General features: G+C 38.1%; 2 protein-coding genes and 1 non-coding gene across 4 annotated transcripts in view; 2 read left to right on the top strand and 1 right to left on the bottom strand.

Annotated features, from left to right (window-relative positions):
• Nucleotides 1-13,439, bottom strand: part of LOC140945757 (phosphatidylserine synthase 1-like) — a 21,042-nt gene extending 7,603 nt beyond the window's left edge. For both annotated transcript variants that reach the window (XM_073394801.1, XM_073394802.1), the window contains exons 1-12: nt 13,224-13,439; nt 10,262-10,356; nt 10,082-10,126; nt 9,136-9,254; nt 8,224-8,382; nt 7,461-7,612; nt 6,679-6,738; nt 4,751-4,832; nt 3,950-4,062; nt 1,973-2,038; nt 1,387-1,486; nt 229-279 (exon numbers count right to left, since the gene is read on the bottom strand). In XM_073394801.1, the coding sequence (XP_073250902.1) occupies nt 229-279; nt 1,387-1,486; nt 1,973-2,038; nt 3,950-4,062; nt 4,751-4,832; nt 6,679-6,738; nt 7,461-7,612; nt 8,224-8,382; nt 9,136-9,254; nt 10,082-10,126; nt 10,262-10,356; nt 13,224-13,414 (1,233 nt within the window). In that variant the 5' untranslated portion in view covers nt 13,415-13,439. The remainder of the gene's footprint in view (nt 1-228; nt 280-1,386; nt 1,487-1,972; nt 2,039-3,949; nt 4,063-4,750; nt 4,833-6,678; nt 6,739-7,460; nt 7,613-8,223; nt 8,383-9,135; nt 9,255-10,081; nt 10,127-10,261; nt 10,357-13,223) is intronic.
• Nucleotides 13,397-18,751, top strand: LOC140945758 (large ribosomal subunit protein uL5-like). The gene is made up of 5 exons (XM_073394803.1): nt 13,397-13,522; nt 14,752-14,896; nt 16,471-16,620; nt 17,505-17,704; nt 18,674-18,751. Exons 1-5 carry the CDS (start codon nt 13,517-13,519, stop codon nt 18,707-18,709), a joined length of 537 nt encoding a protein of 178 aa, XP_073250904.1. The 5' UTR covers nt 13,397-13,516; the 3' UTR covers nt 18,710-18,751.
• Trnat-agu (transfer RNA threonine (anticodon AGU)) lies at nt 17,284-17,356 on the top strand. Its single transcript has one exon. It is a non-coding gene; the product is annotated as a tRNA-Thr (tRNA).
• Nucleotides 18,752-19,103: the final 352 nt, after the last annotated feature.

The raw sequence follows: 19,103 nt of genomic DNA, 5'->3' as shown, positions 1-19,103 counted from the left end.
ACTTGCAACTACGTCTCTGGAATTTGAATTCCACCCCCAATTCCCCTGTGGCTCACCGTCGACTGAGCTGTCAGATTTCCACCAAACAGCATGAAGTGAAAGCAAGTGTGAATGTAAACAAACATTGAAAAACATGTGCCAAGGGTAATGATGTCATTACTAATGTCATCTCCACCAATCGGCATTTTAAGTTTCAAAGGTCCTCAAACGTTAACCTGGTCAGCATACCTTTGACTTTGTCATAACCATGAAATACAGCAAAAAGAAGCTTATTACCATCTGGAAGAAGAAACATACAAAAACATACCATAAATCCTATATCACCAGGCTTTCCCTCTGCAATTCATTATACTGTATGCCTTCTTTAAAGAACATCTATTTTATCAAGCGGAAATCACGTTATGTCTATGGTGGCACTCAGAAGTTTAAAAGAATAAACAAAATTCAAAACCAATTTATAAAAAGTGTAATTAACAGTGAAACCTTCCTAATGCAGACTCCTCAATCTACGGTTATATTACAGAGGTGTTACTGCTGGTGCTTGGTGAAAAAAAGTGCGTATTCAGGGTGCAAAGAAAATCATTTTTACAGCTTGCCATTCGGGCAAGCTGAAGGTAACATTTACTAGCCCTGACTTCATTTCAACTAGCCCCAAAAGCTTTTTGACTAGTAGAATTGATTTCACAGTTCTTCTGTTATTGGAATTCCTCAAAGAACATCACTTGCCCATCGGGTAAGTTAAAAATAGACTTCACTAGCTCGGTAGCAAAATCCACTAGCCCCAGGCTATCGGACACCACTTTCTTTGCACGCTGGTATTATACTAATGCAAAAACCTGAAATTTAATACGGGGGATACTGTAGGGATATGTTCACACTATAACAGGTAGCTTTTGCGCTGGCACGAAAACCATACTGGATAGGGCTTCTGTTAACACATAGGGATGGTGAATTCGGTGTGATTTCTGTAACAGAGTGAAGCCGTGCCGTGCTGATCTCTAAAATCAGTGTGCAAAGAAAGTGGTGTCCAATAGCCCGGGGCTAGAGGATTTTGCTATATTGCACTAGTGATTTTTGTTCTTAACTTGCCCGATGAGAAAGGGCTGTTTTTTGGGGAAATTCAAACTACAGAAGGATTGTAATCAATCCTGCTAATCAAAACTGGTTTGGGGGCTAATTGAAATGACTCGTGGGCAAATACATGCTGGCGACAGGTTGCCTGAATGGCAGGCTGTAAAACTGACTTTCCTTGCACCCTGAAAATGGAGAGTCACATATTGGATAGGTTTTCATAGCTATTACATGTATTTGGGATAGTACAGTGTCCGCACGAAAAGCTAACCGGTATAAGGTGAACAAAGCCTAAGACTAATCAAAGGTAAATACCTGGACTAAGAGCCAAAGAATAATGCTAACAATTTCTGTTTTCTTGAACATATCCAGTCCATATTTGATGCAAATGAGTGCCTCCAGACATGTGATAACACTGAAACATTGAATAATATAGTACTCAGACAAAACAATACTGTAAAGTATCAGAAGATCTATTTTCACCATTTTCAGCATGTCACAAGTTTACTTATTTAATTACAACAAAACAATAGAGAGGTTAGACATCACATTACAAAAAATGGCAAACGCCAATTTTGATGCATGTGACCATGCAAGTTTCCCCATTACTTGTTGTTTACTGTTCATTATTTCTACACATAAATTAGTAGTTTCACGGAATTTTTTATCCATAAGAACTGTTTTGAGCTGTTTTTATCTGCTCATAATCTATTTTGAGACACTCTCAACTTGAATCTGACGTTTGCCGTTTGCTGTATACGTGAAGCTTATCATGATATCGGGAAAAAGGTCAGCATATATTTTGTTTCATGTGATGTTGTAGCTTGGCCACTAATTTCAGGAAGATTACAAAAAACTCTGCTTCGCAGACTTTGAAGTTTTGGGTGATCAATGAACTTACATCAAAACCCACGCTTGAGTTCCAAGACGATAGCTTCTAGCGTCTGTTATGTAGACATAGTACTGACTACAAAAAAAAAATTATAGGAATTTTTACATCAAACTTTTCAACATATAAACAAGTTTCATGTTGCTTGGTGTGGTACAATGTAGCAAAGAACCCGTTGCGAATACATGCTGAGAGAAAATTTGTACCCAGCATCAAAATTTGAATATAAAGTATTTCAAATCTATGACTTTGCCTTAGTGGATTTGGGCTAGCGAATTACAGTAACTACATGTAAACCCTAGGGGGGGTGGGGGGGGGGAGGGTGTCACTCGAGGGACGTGTGGGTAGAGGTGTGCCCCCGAGGCCTTTAAATCCTGACCCTGTTTAAGACAAAAACTGCTCATTTTGCTTCCCTGTTTAAGACAAGTAACACTATCAAATTAATTTTTTTGGGAAAAAATTGTTGGTACTACACATGTAAACCACTCATGAGTCATTGCCCACCTTCACACCTTTTCAAAAGTAAAACTGTATACCCTGGTTAAGACTCAAGACCCGGAAAACCATACCCTGTTCAGTGGTGCATACCTGCCTAGAACAGGTTAGGGAGCGCTAGCCTATGAATTAGCCTGCACACCTGGTGGTTTGATTGGCTAAAGGGTGCTTGAATTCGACCCTACTCTCCTCGTGGCTTTGGTATTCATTTGCATGCTCAACAAACAAAATCGCCTGCTATATACACCAAGGCTTCCCATGCAGGGTGCAAAGAAAGTCATTCTTACAGCTTACAATTCGGGCAAGCTGAAGCTAACATTTAATAGCCCAAACATCATTTCAACTAGCCCCCAAAAGGTTTTGATGAGCAAATTGATTTCACAGTTCTTCTGTAATTTGAATTCCTCAAAAAACTTCACTTGCCCATCAGGCAAGTTAATAACAGAATTAAGGTGATTCCCTAGTTTTGCACTGCGCATCTCTTACTGCGCATAACAAGATGGCCGCCGTAAAAAAGAGCATGTGAAGTAACATTATTAAAATGAAGCTGACTGAAGAGAAAGCTATTGGAATTTTTGCTCGCTGTTGTTTCTTGCCGAGGTGAGACTCAATGTGTTGGGAATGTGCGTAACGTAAGCATCACGCGTGTTGTTGAGTTCGACTTCCTCTCAGAGAACCTCGATAGTGGATGTTTAACTTGTGCTTACTCACTTTGATTTTCATTTAATCACTTTGTTTATTACATTGTGTCCTAAATGTGATATCTCGATATAAATTCTGTAAAAACGGATTTTTTAATACTTTCCTCCCCCTTTTCGCATACATTCTATTTTGAAACTCGCCCCAGTCCTCTCTCAAAAATCGGAGAAAATGCATTTGGTGCGCACTTTCTGCAGCTCTACCGCAAAAACGAGTACGGTGACCCCCATTTTTTATTTCATGATTTTAATAAGGACAGTGCTTCCTTTCGATGAGAAAAAAATTGGCACAAATCTATGTTCAGTTTTTTGGCAAATTTACTAAATTGTACGGATTGAGCCATCACGGGTCGAAAAGCGCGGGTCCAATTTAATTCTACTTTGGAGCGTAAAGTAAAAACAAGAGCATTAAAAGGCATTTTTCTGGTACGTAAGTGGATAAACAATACATTAAAGTCAAATTCTGTGTGATGCCACATGCATCATCGAAAAAATCTCTCCTTTTTGTCTAGTTTTGGGCTGCCTGCGGTTTTTGTAAAAGGGTCCTAAATAGCCGTATTTGTCAGCATTGTGACGTCAAAATGAGCACGGTGACCCCCACTTTTTATTACTTTTTTATCATCTTCTTGACTTGTTACATCAGTGTACCAAGTTTCAGCTACAATCTATGTTAGGTTCTTTTACTATGGAATCACCTTAACTAGCCCGATAGCAAAATCCACTAGCCTCGGGCTATCGGGCACTACTTTCTTTGCACGCTGCCATGGACAAAAACACTTACGACAATGTTGCTTACCGTAATGAAGGTGCAACAATGAGACTGATGAGGCCCAAGCGGTATACGTTGAGCCAATGAGGGGTTGGAACCCAAAGGATGTGCTTTAGGAAAAATGTGTTCAGCTCCACAATCTATGGGAAGAAACACCAGAAATCAAGCTATATTCAGCATTTAGTGTTCAACTTTAACTTAAGGCCCTTGATGCCTTGTGTTAAGCTATAATAAATTATAGTAAATCTCTTTGCAGCTTGCAGTCACATGGCCTACTCAATGCAAAAGATTTATGGGATATGACTTACCCAAAATCTAAGCATGGTATGAGCCCTCTTATGAGAGGAGACCCTCAGTAAAAGCATAGAAATCCTTTTCCAACAAGTACAGGAATGGATCAACCCCAATAAGCATTTCTCAGAGGATAACATCAAGGATAAGACCAAGCCAATTGGAGATGCCTCATAGTCACATAGTACATATTTTTATTTGAGTAGGTTAAGAAAAAGCAGCCATACTGTAGGCTAATGTGGACCTGATGTGAAATTCTTCAGTCCACCAACAGTGTTGCAGATAAGAGACAGGTCTTGGGTTAATGACTCGACAAAGGAGGCTTCCTGACCCGACAGATAACATACATGTATAATGATTAAGTTAATTATAATGAGAAAAATTAGCAAATGGTCTTGGTGACCCCTCAGTTGGTCTACATGACACCCCACTTAAAAGAATTAACTAGAACACTGCACCAATGATAATGATGATGATGATGATGATGAATTTAATAATAATAATAACAATAATAATAATATAAATTCAAGTACTTACCTGTGATATTACCATCATCTGATATATGGCAAGGAATCTCATGTACGAACATTTGGGGTCCATCCAGCGAACATGAGTCCAGCTTTATGTAACAAAAAATAACAGCAGTTAGCAGTGACCTCCATATACTACATACTTATCATTCACCCAGGATTATTATGTCAAATTCATGCAATAGTTTTAACTTAACTTATTTGTCAGAACTTAAAGGCTTGCTAGACGCTCAAACAAACTAGCACTCAGCCATTTTGATGTCATTTCTATGGTCGATAAGAGTATAACCATGGAAAATTGTCCTTGATTTGTCAATTAGCCGTTCGTTGGTCAGTATTTCAATAAGTCAATATCTGTCTGGATTTGTTAAAACGTGGCTAAAGAAATTTCAAGTACATTTCAACTATTTGACATCTAAGTGGAATGGGAAGCAGTTAAAAGTCACTAGCTGAAGCTAAACAATGACAGCATTATTGCTGGCAATAGACGGTAAAGTTCTCTCGCAGAAGTAACAGGATTTTGCGATGAAATAAACAACATTTGAAACGTCCAGAAATTGTAATCTTTTAGTCAGTCAAACCGTGAGGCCCACAGCTCAGTGTCAGCTGAAAACAGATTAAGAATCCACAATCTTTGAGCACATAATAGGCTTTCTAAGAGAAAATCACCTAAACTAAACACTCACGAAGTGTATTTATGCTTGGCACAAAGTATTTTGGCAACACGAGCTCAACTGCACATACCTGAGATTTGCCTGTCAACACTTTCGGTAAATCACACAATAAATGACTTTGGCGGCAATCACAACACTTCCGAAAACCACTCATAATACTTCCACACTTAGCACAGGGGAAACGTCGTCAAATTACTCTGTAAAACTCTTGCTTTGTCCATATAAATCGTCACATGGTACTTTTCTCGACTCACTGACAGTCGATTTATTCAAGATCCCGGATTTAAACCAGCAATTGAAAAGGAGACATACAGCCCCTGCCTTCCGCACAATTTTTTACTAAGTCTTTGGCCTGGTCAGAAATCAGCATGAATTTCCATCCTGCCTAATAGATTTCAACCCTAGAACCTACTTTGTGAGGCCAAAGACTTGTTACTGCCAACAACAAAGCTCGCAATATCCAATCTTTCCGTCTCAAGCCCGGGATCATTCTATCACCTGTGTAGCCCGAAATGAGACGAAATACCAGAAGATACTGGATGCAGCAGACTTTGCCAGACGTGAGAATTGTTCCTTCATAAGGTTTAATGATGCCCTTCGGAAAACTTTGCACAAGGCAGCCAAAAACCTCTAACACAACCCACTATGAGAGCCGAGTTCAGTCTAATACGAGCGCTGATTTCAAACTGACATACAGAGAGAATTATGGGAAGTTATGAACAACATTTTGTTTCTACTGTGGCCTATTCGGTACTGATTAAATAGATAAAAAGTAACTAAGAAAAAAAATCATACTCCACCACAACACTCAGTCAGAGGGTATATAAGAGAGATTTCTGTAGCCATGTTTTTGCAAATCCAGACAGATATACATGTACTGGTATCAGTCAGTCATTATTCAGCCAGCTACACTGTAGCTTATAAGCTAAACCAGTCAGTCAATTGGTTTACCAGCTAGATCGAGAGTCAATCAGCTACATGTACGTCTAGTAACCAGCCAAGAGTTAAACCAGCCAGCCAGTCAAACAGCTAACTAGCCGGTCAAGTCAGTCAGAAAATCAGCCAGCCTGTCACTCCATCAGTAAGCTAAACAGTCAGATAATCATACAGTCAGCCAGTCAGCCAATCACTGAAGTGCATCTTTGTGTCAGTCAGTCAGCAAGACAGTCGGTACTCTAGCAAGCTACTTTACTAGTGAGTTGATCAATCTTTATCAACACAGAAAAAATGTTTGTTGGTACCAGTAAGATGATAAACAAACCTTGCTGGTGTAAACTGCATAACAGCACGCTGTAGCTTTCCTGTTGTAGTATGGATATCCCTTTAAATAAAGCAAAATGGTATTGATCAATACACTCAATGACAGAAAGTTTTCTGCAGTTATAAACTGGACATTGTGGATTTTTTTCATTCGACAAATCAATGTGCATTGTACAGTGTAAATGATAAAATCTTCCAGCGTCTCATACAACATTTTGACTGTATAATCCTGTCTTTAAAGCTGGATTGACAGTTGTGCTAGCTACTGTTGGGCTCAAACTCAATTGATTGAATTAAATTTGACTTTCAGGTACTGTAAGTTTGGCAAGATCAATTTTCTCCTAACAACATCCATACATTGTCAACAGATAAGTTATGAGAATTAATTAAAACGATCACCCAAGTAAAAATGCCTTGATCTTTTATCAAATTCTCTCAACTCATTCTTTAAGGAAATGTATGGAGATCAGTTTGGAGAATTTGTATGTGGATGCTGGGGCTTAAAGGGTTAAAACCAAAATAAAGAGCCACCACCCTGCTCAAGCATCAAGTAAAAGTTCACTAATTAAAACCACTTTTTATTTTTAAGTTTTGTTTTCCGTAACAGCTATTTTATTCCACTGAGTTAAATTCCACATCTGAAATCAAGTTGTGCTAACAGGCCTAAGGTAATTAAAGTTAATTATTAGAAAACAAACTGCATAAAAATATTACAATATGACAAGGATGATAAAAATTAAAAAAACAAAAATTATTAAACCACAAGTAAAAGATTCCATTTACTTGATGCTTTCCCAGTGATAGTTGCGCATCTCAAGTTTCTTGCTAACATAGAGGCCAAAGTGAATTCCTAAGCCATTACAGATCAAGAAATCCAAAACCAGTGCATCCCACCAACATTCGGCAAAATTGGGTAACAGGTGAGAAAAGAAAACCTGAAAGGTTATTATTACAAGTCAATAGTTATTTTAAGTAAGATATTAACCCTTTAACTAATTCACTCCTGGGAATTTTGCTGAAAAACAAGTTTCACAGAAGCTAGTCGAGTTGTTTTGTGGTCACTGCCTGCCCATTAAGAGCTTAACTTGAAAGCCATCTTTACATATACATTCTTTTATTCATCCACAGTTCAAATAAATTCATATCTTCATTATTTCATCTTCATTACAAACCAATTAATTTTTATGACCAGATCCCAGTTGGCTTAATTCTAGCTTAATTGGTTTGAGCACTGCACTAGTATCTTAGAGTCAGGGTTTGAGTCCCAACAAGGCTGAATTTTTTCAACCTGTTAGAACTGCTTGGTCACCCACTTGCTAGATATATCAGCCTGTTTAAACAGCTTGGTCGACCAATCATTGAAAACATCAGGTTGTTCCAACAAATTGATCACCTGTTTTTTGGAAACATGAGGCCATTAAAACATTTAATGTAGTGTACATTTCCACATGACAGGTTACAATTTCTAATTTTTGTGGCATGACATGTCTTTTTTGACACTTTTTTTCTTCTCTCTAGTAATCTAATCCAGCATTCTGCAGCTTACCTCAGTGACCTCCCACATAATACTTGAGGTCCACAGTAGTGGGGCATTACGCACAAGCAATGCCTTCAGAGCCCACCCAAAGAAATGAGAAAATGCAAAGACGTCGCAGTGTCCCCAAAGCCTTTCCCAAGTCAGTTGAGAACAGTTCACAGCATACTCCTAACATGAAAAAAAAGTATTTAGTAGCTTATTAAGTTTAAACATCCCCCTAAACGATAGCCTGTGTAGCAGTAGCCTGTTTCTTTAGGGCGAGGAAAGAAACCTTGAGAAGGCACGGCCTGTAAAAAATAATAAACAACCAGTGCCTGCTACGCAGGGTACCTAAACATTACATTGTTTTTGTGTGCTAGTACCACCAATTAGCCACTATTGGTGGTGTCAGCTTAGTGTTGTGCGACCACAAGTGGAAGATGGGTGCCCTAACAGGGCTGTCACTGAGGCCAGAGGCACATGGATTTCCCTCGGACTCTATGAGCATGACCTCTGGCTATTTCCATAGGAAATAAACTAGAAAAATAGAACCAAAAGCCTCTACAAAAGGAGGGACAGAGAGGGAAACAGAAAAAATGCTGCAAATGCTACAGCAATAAGATGGTACAATAGTATATTAGCTATATGCAATTACTGCAAAGTACAGAACAAAAACACATATTGCTTACACAAGCCTAGTCTATAAGCTGAGCTACAACTGCGGGCACGCACCTGCAATGTGGACAACACAAACACTGGCCACAACCTTCACTACACTGTTACATTTGTATACATGTGTGCTAGTGAACAACATAGGCCACAACCTTCACTACACTGTTACATTTGTGTACATGTGTGCTAGTGAACAACATAGCATGCTATTAAATGCCTTCTCATTTGCTCCTATCAATTTTATATACTTCCCCTTTCCAATAATCTAACCTTTGTATCCGGTCCTTCATCTTTTAACGAAGGATCGAAGAAGAACAAAATATTTCGGAAGTCATCACGAGTTTGGAACAAGGCAAATGCCAGGAACATCATGTAAAGAACACTAATACCTATTGAAATACAAGACCAGTAATTAGTTTAATTTAACTGTTTAGTGTGTACGATGTACACTCCTAGATCTGCAGCCACATTTATAAAGATCTCCCAAGTTACATGTCAAGTTATCATCAATGGTAACAAATTAAGTAATAAAAAGTAGTAAAAGTAGTGTCCTTATTAATGCTTCTTTGGTAAGACTTTCTTACAGCCCCAATTTATTATGCATACATGCTTCGACTCTTCGCATATTAACTATTTGCGTTGTGTGAAATAGCATGAAATTGCTGCATACACAATAAATGTATGAGGTTGTACAGAAATCGTACTGGTTCTTTAATTAACTTAACAATTTTCATCGGCGAAATGCAATTTTTTCTTCTTCTACATTGTCTTTTTTTCTTCAAAAGGGTGGGTATGTTACACCTCATTTGACTTGATAATTAGGAGTGTAGGAGACATTAAAAGTCGATGACAAGATCATCCTAGTTGCCACAAGTCCCAATAGGAGGGTTTAGAAGGGCTGATGCTAATACTGCTAACAATAATAATTTAATGAATGGGAGCCTAAAAGTATCAAAAACAAAATTCTTATTCTTCTTTTGGACCTCATGTTCTTTGGTAATTTTTATAAATAAACCATAACTGATCAGTCCACGTTAATCGTTAATTTTTTTGTGAAGAATAAGGATTGGAGGAGGGGGGGGAGGGGGGGCTTAATAGAGAAGGGGGGCTTATTAACTTTCCTCCTCTGAAAAGGGGGGGCTTATTAGAGAGGGGGGGCTTATTTGAGAGGGGGGGCTTAATAGAGGATTTACGGTACTCATCTGAGCTTTCATACCAAATATCAACCTCCAAAGTGCTGGATGAGGGCGAATGAATGGTCCTACACAAACAAAAGAAAAACAAATGATTACTTTTCTCACTTTTCAATTTAAACATAAACAGCATTCATGAGATTTCCAAGAAATTGTTAAATGTACTGAACAAACAAAAAAAATAGCAATAAAATCAAATTTACCATTTGGCATGACAAGAAGACTGAGAACAAGAAACACTACAGCAAGAGAAACCAAACCACTCCAAATATTCTCTTCACGGGTAGCATCAGGGTTTCTAAGGAAAAAATAGGGACAAAGGTAAGTACACAGCCATAATACACTGTAGTATGGCCACTAGGAGCCTTAGCTAGCAACAATTTCAATGATATCTACACTGCGAGCAGAGGTTTCTCTATTGCATGGCTTTTAGCATTTACGAAAATGTTTGCGTGGCTTGTCTGTCCCTTAGTTGGTATGTTAACGTCCCATTTCTCACAGCATGTAAACAAATTAACTACGCAACAGACAAGCCACATGAACAAATAATAAGGACTTGTACTGCAATGTATCGAAAGTTAAATGAAGTGGTTAAAATGTACAAGGCATACCTTAAAAAATAAATTCTGTATTGTTTTCTTATTGTTTCCTGCCTTACAAAGGCTGATGACACTTAGCCTGTGTACAGACGTCCCCTGTCCCTCAGGAAAAATCGGGAGAAGAGACGTCTGTGAATTGCCGTCGTTAATTGTGTTCCGGTATACATTTGCATAAATTAATTTTTGGTTCTTTCGCTGACGGTTGAAAAGGCACATGTAGGTCGAAAAATAGCTCTGGCGTCTGTGTACAGGCTAGCCGAACATCTTCACGCAATGTCCGCCCAAAATCCAGATATAAGATCTCTGATTACAGTCAAGCCAGGTCAAGCGTACCTCCCAAGATCCCATTAATGTATTTATTATTCGAAAGTTGAACCGTTGGTAGTTGTAGATTTCAGATTCATCTCTGTGTGCATTCTTGCATGCGTAATAAGCCATGAATTCACATGCGATTCAGTTACGAAATTTCTACCAGCTCCGTTTACATGAATTTGATGTAAATGTCTTCTAAGACATTTAATCCATTCAAAGATTTTCAATCTGACCAAATGCAGAAAAGTTCTCTTAAAATATTATCTGCTCATTACGCATAGAGAAATGCCGATTTAAATTTGACACCAGTTACGGGAACGACTAACGGATTCATTTTTTTTCAAATAATCAATTCATTAATAGAATCTTTTTGGGGTAAATACCGACCGGTACACACAGACGCACCTGCAACTGGTGCAGCAAACATCGGTGGTCTTAACTTCTCATACCTTTTCGAGACAGCCGAAATACAAATACCGGTAAACAAAATTAATATGAATGTTCATAAAGGCTGAGCTTTTTCCCGGGGAATCTATTCTGAAGTTCATTCACCAATCACAACACTGGAAATTATTTGCCTCATGGCATTAACATTACAACCAATCAGAGGCTGTCCCCAACATTCCGGGGAAACGGGAACACGATTATCGTCGGCGATTCACAGACGTCTCCTCTCCCGATTTTTCCTAAGGAAGGGGGGGACGTCTGTACACAGGCTAATGACACTTACCGAGACTTTGATTGTTCCAATTGTTCCAATTTTGTTATACATTGTTATGAAAAACCATAACGGTAAACACACCATCACATGCATTGCATTGACATTGCTCTTGTAAATCATGCATTGTGCGTGCAACTCAGAGATTAGTCACTACAAGTTATCTGCTAGCAGATAAATGTCTAAACTGTAGGTTACACTGATTTCCAAAATTAAATGAAAGCTTTTAGCTAATGAGAAGACAGACAGTGAGCACAGTGTTTAACCCTTTATACCCTAAGATCAAAATTTGAATTCTCATTTGTTGCCCCTATTCATTTCCTACAGAAGTAGTGGGGAGAAGTTGATAAAATATCAAGCAAATTCATCTTGTGTGATCATGTCCATAATTCTCATGACCACTCTGTTTTACAAAGCATTGATATTAAAAGGAGAAATTTGATGCTGATCACTCTCAGGGCTTAAAGGGTTAATAAACCATTTTATTGAACTTTCAATCAATTCCCTTGCAAATCCTTATAATTTGGCTTTAAGGAGGCTTTTGTGAGCCTGGGCCTGCCCTGGGCACAGAGGAGTTATCTTTAATTTTGATTCAAGTAAAGTTTCATGATGCACTATTCTGATTGGCTGTCCCAGCAGGCAAGATGAACCTATCTTGCCTACTTGGTATTGACTACATTTTTTTCTGTAAGAAAACAGTATTCTTTTGGCTCAGTAACAAATTCTTTATTTCTGAGCTTGTTTAGAGATGTTTAGATGGCTGGACATTGGACTTATCCTTCGTTTGCAACCACAAAAAAAGTTGAACAATATCGGAGCCACATGGGATCATATATCATCAAATATATTTTTATCCCTCTGAGATTAAAAGACACATTTTTATTAAACATAAATTCATGTTCTATCTTGACATGAATTATTAACGTAGCTGTTATTATATACATGTGTAAGATATGAAAAACAATCTGAAACGTGGGCCAATCCCACTCAACAAGTCAAGACATAAATTGATGCTTATCACGATGAAAATTTTTTTTCGTGGAAAAATAATTTTGAAGATCTAAAAAGACAGCACAATTAGCTAGCGACAAACTGTTATGCAAAAATTAATGTTCCGCTTATTGAAGCGTAATGTACATGAAGAATCGAAATTAAGCTTTGATTATCGACCGACCAAATCTCAACAAAAATAAAATGATAACTGATATTATTGAGAATCATGATCACAAAAACCAACAGTCTCCCCTGAAGCTACGATATAAATCAAGTGCTTTGAAATAAAAAAAACTAACTAAATTTAACATGTGTGAACAAGCTCAGGCGTAACTAACGTTGATATAGCGGGGCACTTGTAAAACACATGACCGTGCAAAAAGCGGATTTAAGCTTGCAGACGGCCAGTTAACGCTTTGTTAAAATGCAAATCTTTCAAGCATTTCCATGGTCCTTACCATTTTTTTAAACAAATCTGCGAAATCTTCGTTAAAGAAAGATGCTTAACAAATCCTTTAACCTTTATACAAAGTACCCGCTCACCTGGTAAACGCAGAATAAATAAGGTAAATAATCATACACGAAAGAGCCGTGATCGACCGAGGCTTGTAGAAAAAGTCTAGCGTGATATCCTCTACGATCTGCTCGTTAACATCTTGGTAATCGTCTGTGGAGATTGTAGAAGTTGTAGAAAAGGTTCTTCTCCGACGCCGAGGACTTCGATCGTCCGCCATTTTTACATATGTAAATTTCTATGGGCGGCTCACTTTCCTTTCCAGTCCCTCCCGCTTCTTCAACCTACCCTGCCCAGTCTTCTTTCTTTTCGGCCAAACAAAATGGCGGTGAGTGTCTTTTGATAATCGGAGCAAAGCAATCCTCTTACATCCTCGTCGTTGTTGCATTTATCTGGTTTTAACTATTTGCAAATTTTAGATATATAATTTCTCTTTTGGTCCACGTTCGTTGCTAAACCTCCTTTCGGGTAGTCTACCTTTTATGCTACTTTTAAATACAGTTTACTGAGTGTTATCGATAATATATCGTTCCGTCAGTTTAGTTTCTTGGGCTTTTAAATTTTCTTTTCTGTTCATAACTCTGAGAAAGTGCGCTTCTGCGGGTTTTTTTTATCGTTTTCTTAACCATGTAGTGAAACTCAAGTCGAGTAAAAAGATCTTCTACCATTTAACTTTCTCTCAACTACGATTCGCCTCAACCATCCATTAATAGACGAAAAAAATAATATTAATATTGTTTTAAATTTGCCCAGTATCCAACCCTTGCATCATCAGTTACGCATATTTAGTGCCCAGTATATAAAAAAGAATAGTTGGATGAAGTTTTTGTGATATCCGTAATAGACCTTGTCACGGTTTTCGACGCCATCTTGACGAGTAGGCAAACCTGTGAGAAATTACAGTGTTTGTATGAGAATCTAATGTCGAATAATTTCCATAAAACGGCTGTTTTAAAAAATATATGAACTGTAAACTAAAGCTTCACTCTTAGGATTCTACTGAAAAAATTTAAGGGCATTACATGCACTAGAAGACCTAGAACCTTTTTTTTTTAATTTTCTATACATTTGTCTGTAAAAATTTCCCGGGAAAAATTGCAGACAAATATATGGAAAATCTAAAGCAAGCTTCTGGAGAAATTTAAGCACAGTAATGGCCCCCAAAATTTGTTGGTAAAATCCTTTGCTGTGTAGCTTTAGTTTACAGTTCATATTTTTTCCAGAACAGCCGTTTTACGGAAATTATTCGACATTGGATTCTCATACAAACACTGTAATTTCTCACGCGTTTGCCTACTCATCAAGGTGGCGTCGAAAACTGTGGCAAGGTCTATCCATCAGTCAATTCCAGCTGTGCCCATTTCTTGTGAAAAAAGAGTTTTATTCGCATGAGAATGAGAATTCATTTTCATATCAAAGGCTGAGCATTTAAACTCATTTTGATACAGAGGCCCGGGGAAACTTCGAAATGACCTATTTAATAAGTGCCCAGGGTACCTAATTGACATTGAATATGGTATATTGATAGGTCTTTAACTTAACTTTAATATACCATAGGTACAAGTAAAATCCAACCCTATGAGGGATTTACAGATCAGGAAACTCTGTCTAAATATTAGCGTTGGAGAGAGTGGTGACAGATTGACCCGTGCTGCTAAAGTTCTGGAACAGCTTACAGGGCAACAGCCTGTTTTCTCTAAAGGTAGAAATTAAGAGAATCATTAGTGTTTTATCTGTTATCAAGAAAGCAAGAAGTTGGTTCAAAATACAATGCATAGAGCTCGCTTAGCCTAAGAAAACAGCTGAAATTTCGCGACGCCACCAACTGTTTCCCCACGAAATGATGTCTGAGAAACAAGCACAACTGAGAAACGAGCACAGAAATTCCATACTGATGGCATATCACTACCCAGATCTGGGTGGTGCTTCTGTTTGGTTGAAGCAATTTTCGCGAGCCGCACGACCAAGCAGAAGCACTTCTTAGATCTGGGTAATGACGCGTCATTAGTGTGGAATTTCTGTGCTTGATTCTCAGACGTCATTTCGCGGGGAATTCAGTAGTGGTGTCGCGAAATGCTGGCTGTTTTCTCAGGCTAAGACCACCTTTGATGCCTCAGAGACAAGTAAAACCACAGTTGGTCCTAGCATGGTATAACTGACCGGTTCTTTGGATGATGATGATGATGATGATATAGTAATAGTATTAATAATAATAACAATAATATTAATGTTAAACTGTTTTAATAACAATAATAATTTTAATAATAAGAAGAATGAATGATGCACATGTCATCAGCTTCCCCCAGGGGTAGGACCCCATGGGAGAATACAAGGAGGAATTCTCTGTCCTTAGGGAGGGGAAAATTTGTGGCTTTCCTTTATCTTGAAAGGAAAGGGGTGGGGGAATTCAGATTTTTATAACATCATAGACAGCAACCCTTCTCTAGCGCGTAACTATTGAGAATATTAATGTGAGCATTTTTATATGGAGTGGAGATCAGGGGCATTTTTCAGTGAGAAGCACTTGACGTGGGGAATTTGTTTTGTTAGCCAGTTTGGTAACCTGTATTTAGCAGTCATGTGCCAAGTAACATATAGTGTTTTTATTAGAAAGTCTTAATGGTCTTTCCAAAGTATTAGAGTGGAAATGCTCTTAAGGTATCTGCAGCGGTAGTTTGTCAATGAATCCAAGCAGTGAATAGATTTTGCTTAGCGCATCAATAGAACTTGATGCTGGAAAGAGGAGTCAAATTGCGCTCCTGCCGTTCTTTTTCTTAGTAACGGAAATGAAAATTTTTTTTTTCGGTAAATCAGTCAACTTTTGAGTAGATTTTCTCTTAAATGCGAAGGTATATTCGAAAAAGAACACCAGATATGCATATTACATCATCTGAACTTACTGTAGAACGATTTTGAGGGCAAAATAAAATGTTGAAAATTTGCTGGTGCAGATACCTTAAGGCAGCCCTCTAGTTTATTCCAAACCCTCCATGTTATATTGCATTCTGGTGACCAATAGTTTATTTCTTGGATTCGTTTTAACAAAAAGGGAAAAAAAGTTTAATTCAGAGCTCTAAAGGTTTTTACAAATGTTAAAACTTAGGCATAGTGAATGGTTACCTAGAAAATTGTAAACTAATCTTGAATTGAAGAATCATTCTGTGTGTTTCTTCCCATCTCGCAAAATTTTTCCTGCAAAGTCTCAGATTTTTATAACCATCCTCTCAGCATCAAGCTAGTGAGTATTCTGTTAAGAGAAACTTTTTTACCCTCTAGCTCGTTACACTGTGAGGTCTTTTGGAATTCGAAGAAATGAGAAGATCTCAGTTCATTGTACTGTGCGAGGTCCAAAGGCAGAAGAAATCTTGGAGAAGGGCTTGAAAGTGCGGGAATATGAGTTAAACAAAGGAAACTTCTCTGCTACAGGTTTACTGTATTTACATTATTTTTTACTTTTACCTGTGTTGAAAGCTGGGCTTTGGTAAAGATATTAAAAAGCTTAAGGAACAACAACGCCGACAGCTACGAAAACGTCACTGAAAAATTCGGGCTGCTTCAATCAACTTCAACATGCTCATTCCATCTTGTTCAATTTGTCAAATGTTGACAATTTTTTTCTGGAGATGAATTCCAAAAGACTGTGTCAAAGGTCAAGAAAAGAAAAAGAAAGTCTTGTCTTGTGTTCATGTCCTCCACAAAATGTGAAATAAGGAATTTTTGTGTGGTAGTTCTGCAATGACGGCAAAGAAATAACAAAAAGGGTGATGCACGTCCAATTTTGTTGTTTTTCTAATCTATTGTGCCTATTGCTTTTTTACCCTTCTTGCTGGCGTCACCGTAGTTGTTGCTTAAGCATCCTATTATCTGTGACTTTTGCCGATTTCTTTCCGGTGCGATGCTCTCTGTTGAAGTCCTGAATTTTTTTCAGGCTTCTTTATGCAATTGCATAAATTGCGTTCACTGCGACGATCATTTCTTCATTTTCATTTCATTTCCGCAAATCATATATGATTTATTTCATATATCATTAACACTCATTTCTTTCACGGGAATATATGAACCCACAATTGACCTGCTCCCAGTGTCAGTGGCTTCATAGCTCAGTTGGTAGAGCATGGCATCAGTAATCGCGAGGTCACGGGTTCAAACCCCGTTGAGGTCTTGAATTTTTTTCAGGCTTCTTTAGGCAATTGCATAAATTGCGTTCACTGCGACGATCATTTCTTTATTTTCATTTCATTTCCCCAGTTCATATATGATTTACTTCATATATCATTAACAAAATCTTTTTTGTCGTTGATCTGCTTCAGGAAACTTTGGCTTTGGAATCCAGGAGCATATTGATCTAGGAATAAAGTATGACCCAACCATTGGTATTTATGGCATGGATTTCTATGTGGTCCTTGGTCGTCCTGGATTCAACGTGGCAAAGAGAAAAAGAGCCAAGGCTCATGTGGGATTTCCACACAGGATTACCAAAGAAGAGTCCATGAAGTGGTTCCAGCAGAAGGTATGAGTAAAGCTCTGAATAATTTATACCTTTTTGTGGGGTGTGACTGTGGTATGTGTTAATCTCATGGAAGTTTACAATAAACAATAGAAACGGTAGAGACTTGGTAAATTTTATGCGAAAGTAAGGTGTGTAATATCCAGCACTTTGTTAAATAATCAATTACGATGTTGGTTAAAAATAAAAAGGTTTAACATGGTGGAAAGTGCACTTAGCTTATCCAGCTAGTTTACAGGCTCTCCACTCAAATACTTAGAAACAAATAATTCAAATACAACATAACAGGATTAAAAACCCAAACTGGCAGGGGGGCAACCAGTTGGCTATTTACAAGTATGGCCGAGGATTTGAACTCAGGATGACCGAGAACAAATCCAGCAAGTTACCTGAGCGGGACTCAAACCCGGGACCACCGGATTGTGAGTCGTACGCACTGACCACTTGGCCACTCTGCCTCCTATGTAATGAAGCCTGTGTGGCAGGCATTGAAAGGGCTGGACAATCCCACTTTTCTCCTCCCCCACCCTTCCCTTTTTTTGTGCCTACCGCACAGGCTAAAATCATGAGAAAGTTTTTGTTCAGGGATCCTGTGTGGCTTTCCTCTTCAAGTCTCCTTGTTATATGTCAGTTAACCCTTTAAGTTCCAATATCAACATACAAATTCTCCAAACTGATCTCCATACATTTCCTTTAAGAATCAGTTGAGAGAATTTAATAACAGATCAAGGTTTTTTCTCTTTGGTGATCATTTGTTAATTCTCATGACTGTATCTCTTGACAATTACTGGATATTGTTAGGAGAAAATTGATGTTGGTCACTATCGGGACATAAAGGGTTAACTAGTTGCCTGACATAGTTCAGATTTAGACTTGATATAACAATGATGTGAGGCTTCCCGGGTAAAGTTTTGGTCACTCAAGGGCAATAAATTAATGGGTTTTGTTCCCTTTATTTTGTTTTTCTTTCAGTTCGATGGAATCCTCCTCAATCCCAAGAAACATTAATAATACTGAACTTCTTTGCCAATAAACAAAAGGTATAAAACAGCTGATGTGTCGAGCTATGCATGTCTCCCACCCCTACTTCATATAACAACTATATCAACACAGAAGGCTTTCAGCAAAAAAAAGATGCAGTTGTTTTAGTTCCAGCAACATCTTAACGCCAGTCAACATAGGTGACTTTTTCCATTTCTGATGCTATTTTGCTGCGAATTTTCACCGTTTATGCAGATGTGGCCCCTATGATATGAAAACTTTTGTTTGGTTGTGGAGAAAATCGCATTACAATTCAAGCCACTTTGGAACAAAACAACAATTTCGCAGCAACAAATAACCATTAGGGTTCAGACTCCCCAAATGTCTTCTCGCCTCTATGCTGTTCTATACCACTAGTGGT

Source organism: Porites lutea, chromosome 8 (assembly GCF_958299795.1).
Source record: "Porites lutea chromosome 8, jaPorLute2.1, whole genome shotgun sequence".
Classification (NCBI taxonomy): domain Eukaryota; kingdom Metazoa; phylum Cnidaria; class Anthozoa; order Scleractinia; family Poritidae; genus Porites; species Porites lutea.
This window is presented reverse-complemented; position numbering and strand designations above follow the sequence as displayed.

What these genes read in the sequence shown, in the direction of transcription:
- LOC140945758 (XM_073394803.1), top strand. An exon ending in AGGAAACTTCTCTGCTACAG is followed by an intron (nt 16,621 to 17,504) that starts GTTTACTGTATT and finishes GATCTGCTTCAG; the next exon opens with GAAACTTTGGCTTTGGAATC. An exon ending in TGAAGTGGTTCCAGCAGAAG is followed by an intron (nt 17,705 to 18,673) that starts GTATGAGTAAAG and finishes TTTTTCTTTCAG; the next exon opens with TTCGATGGAATCCTCCTCAA.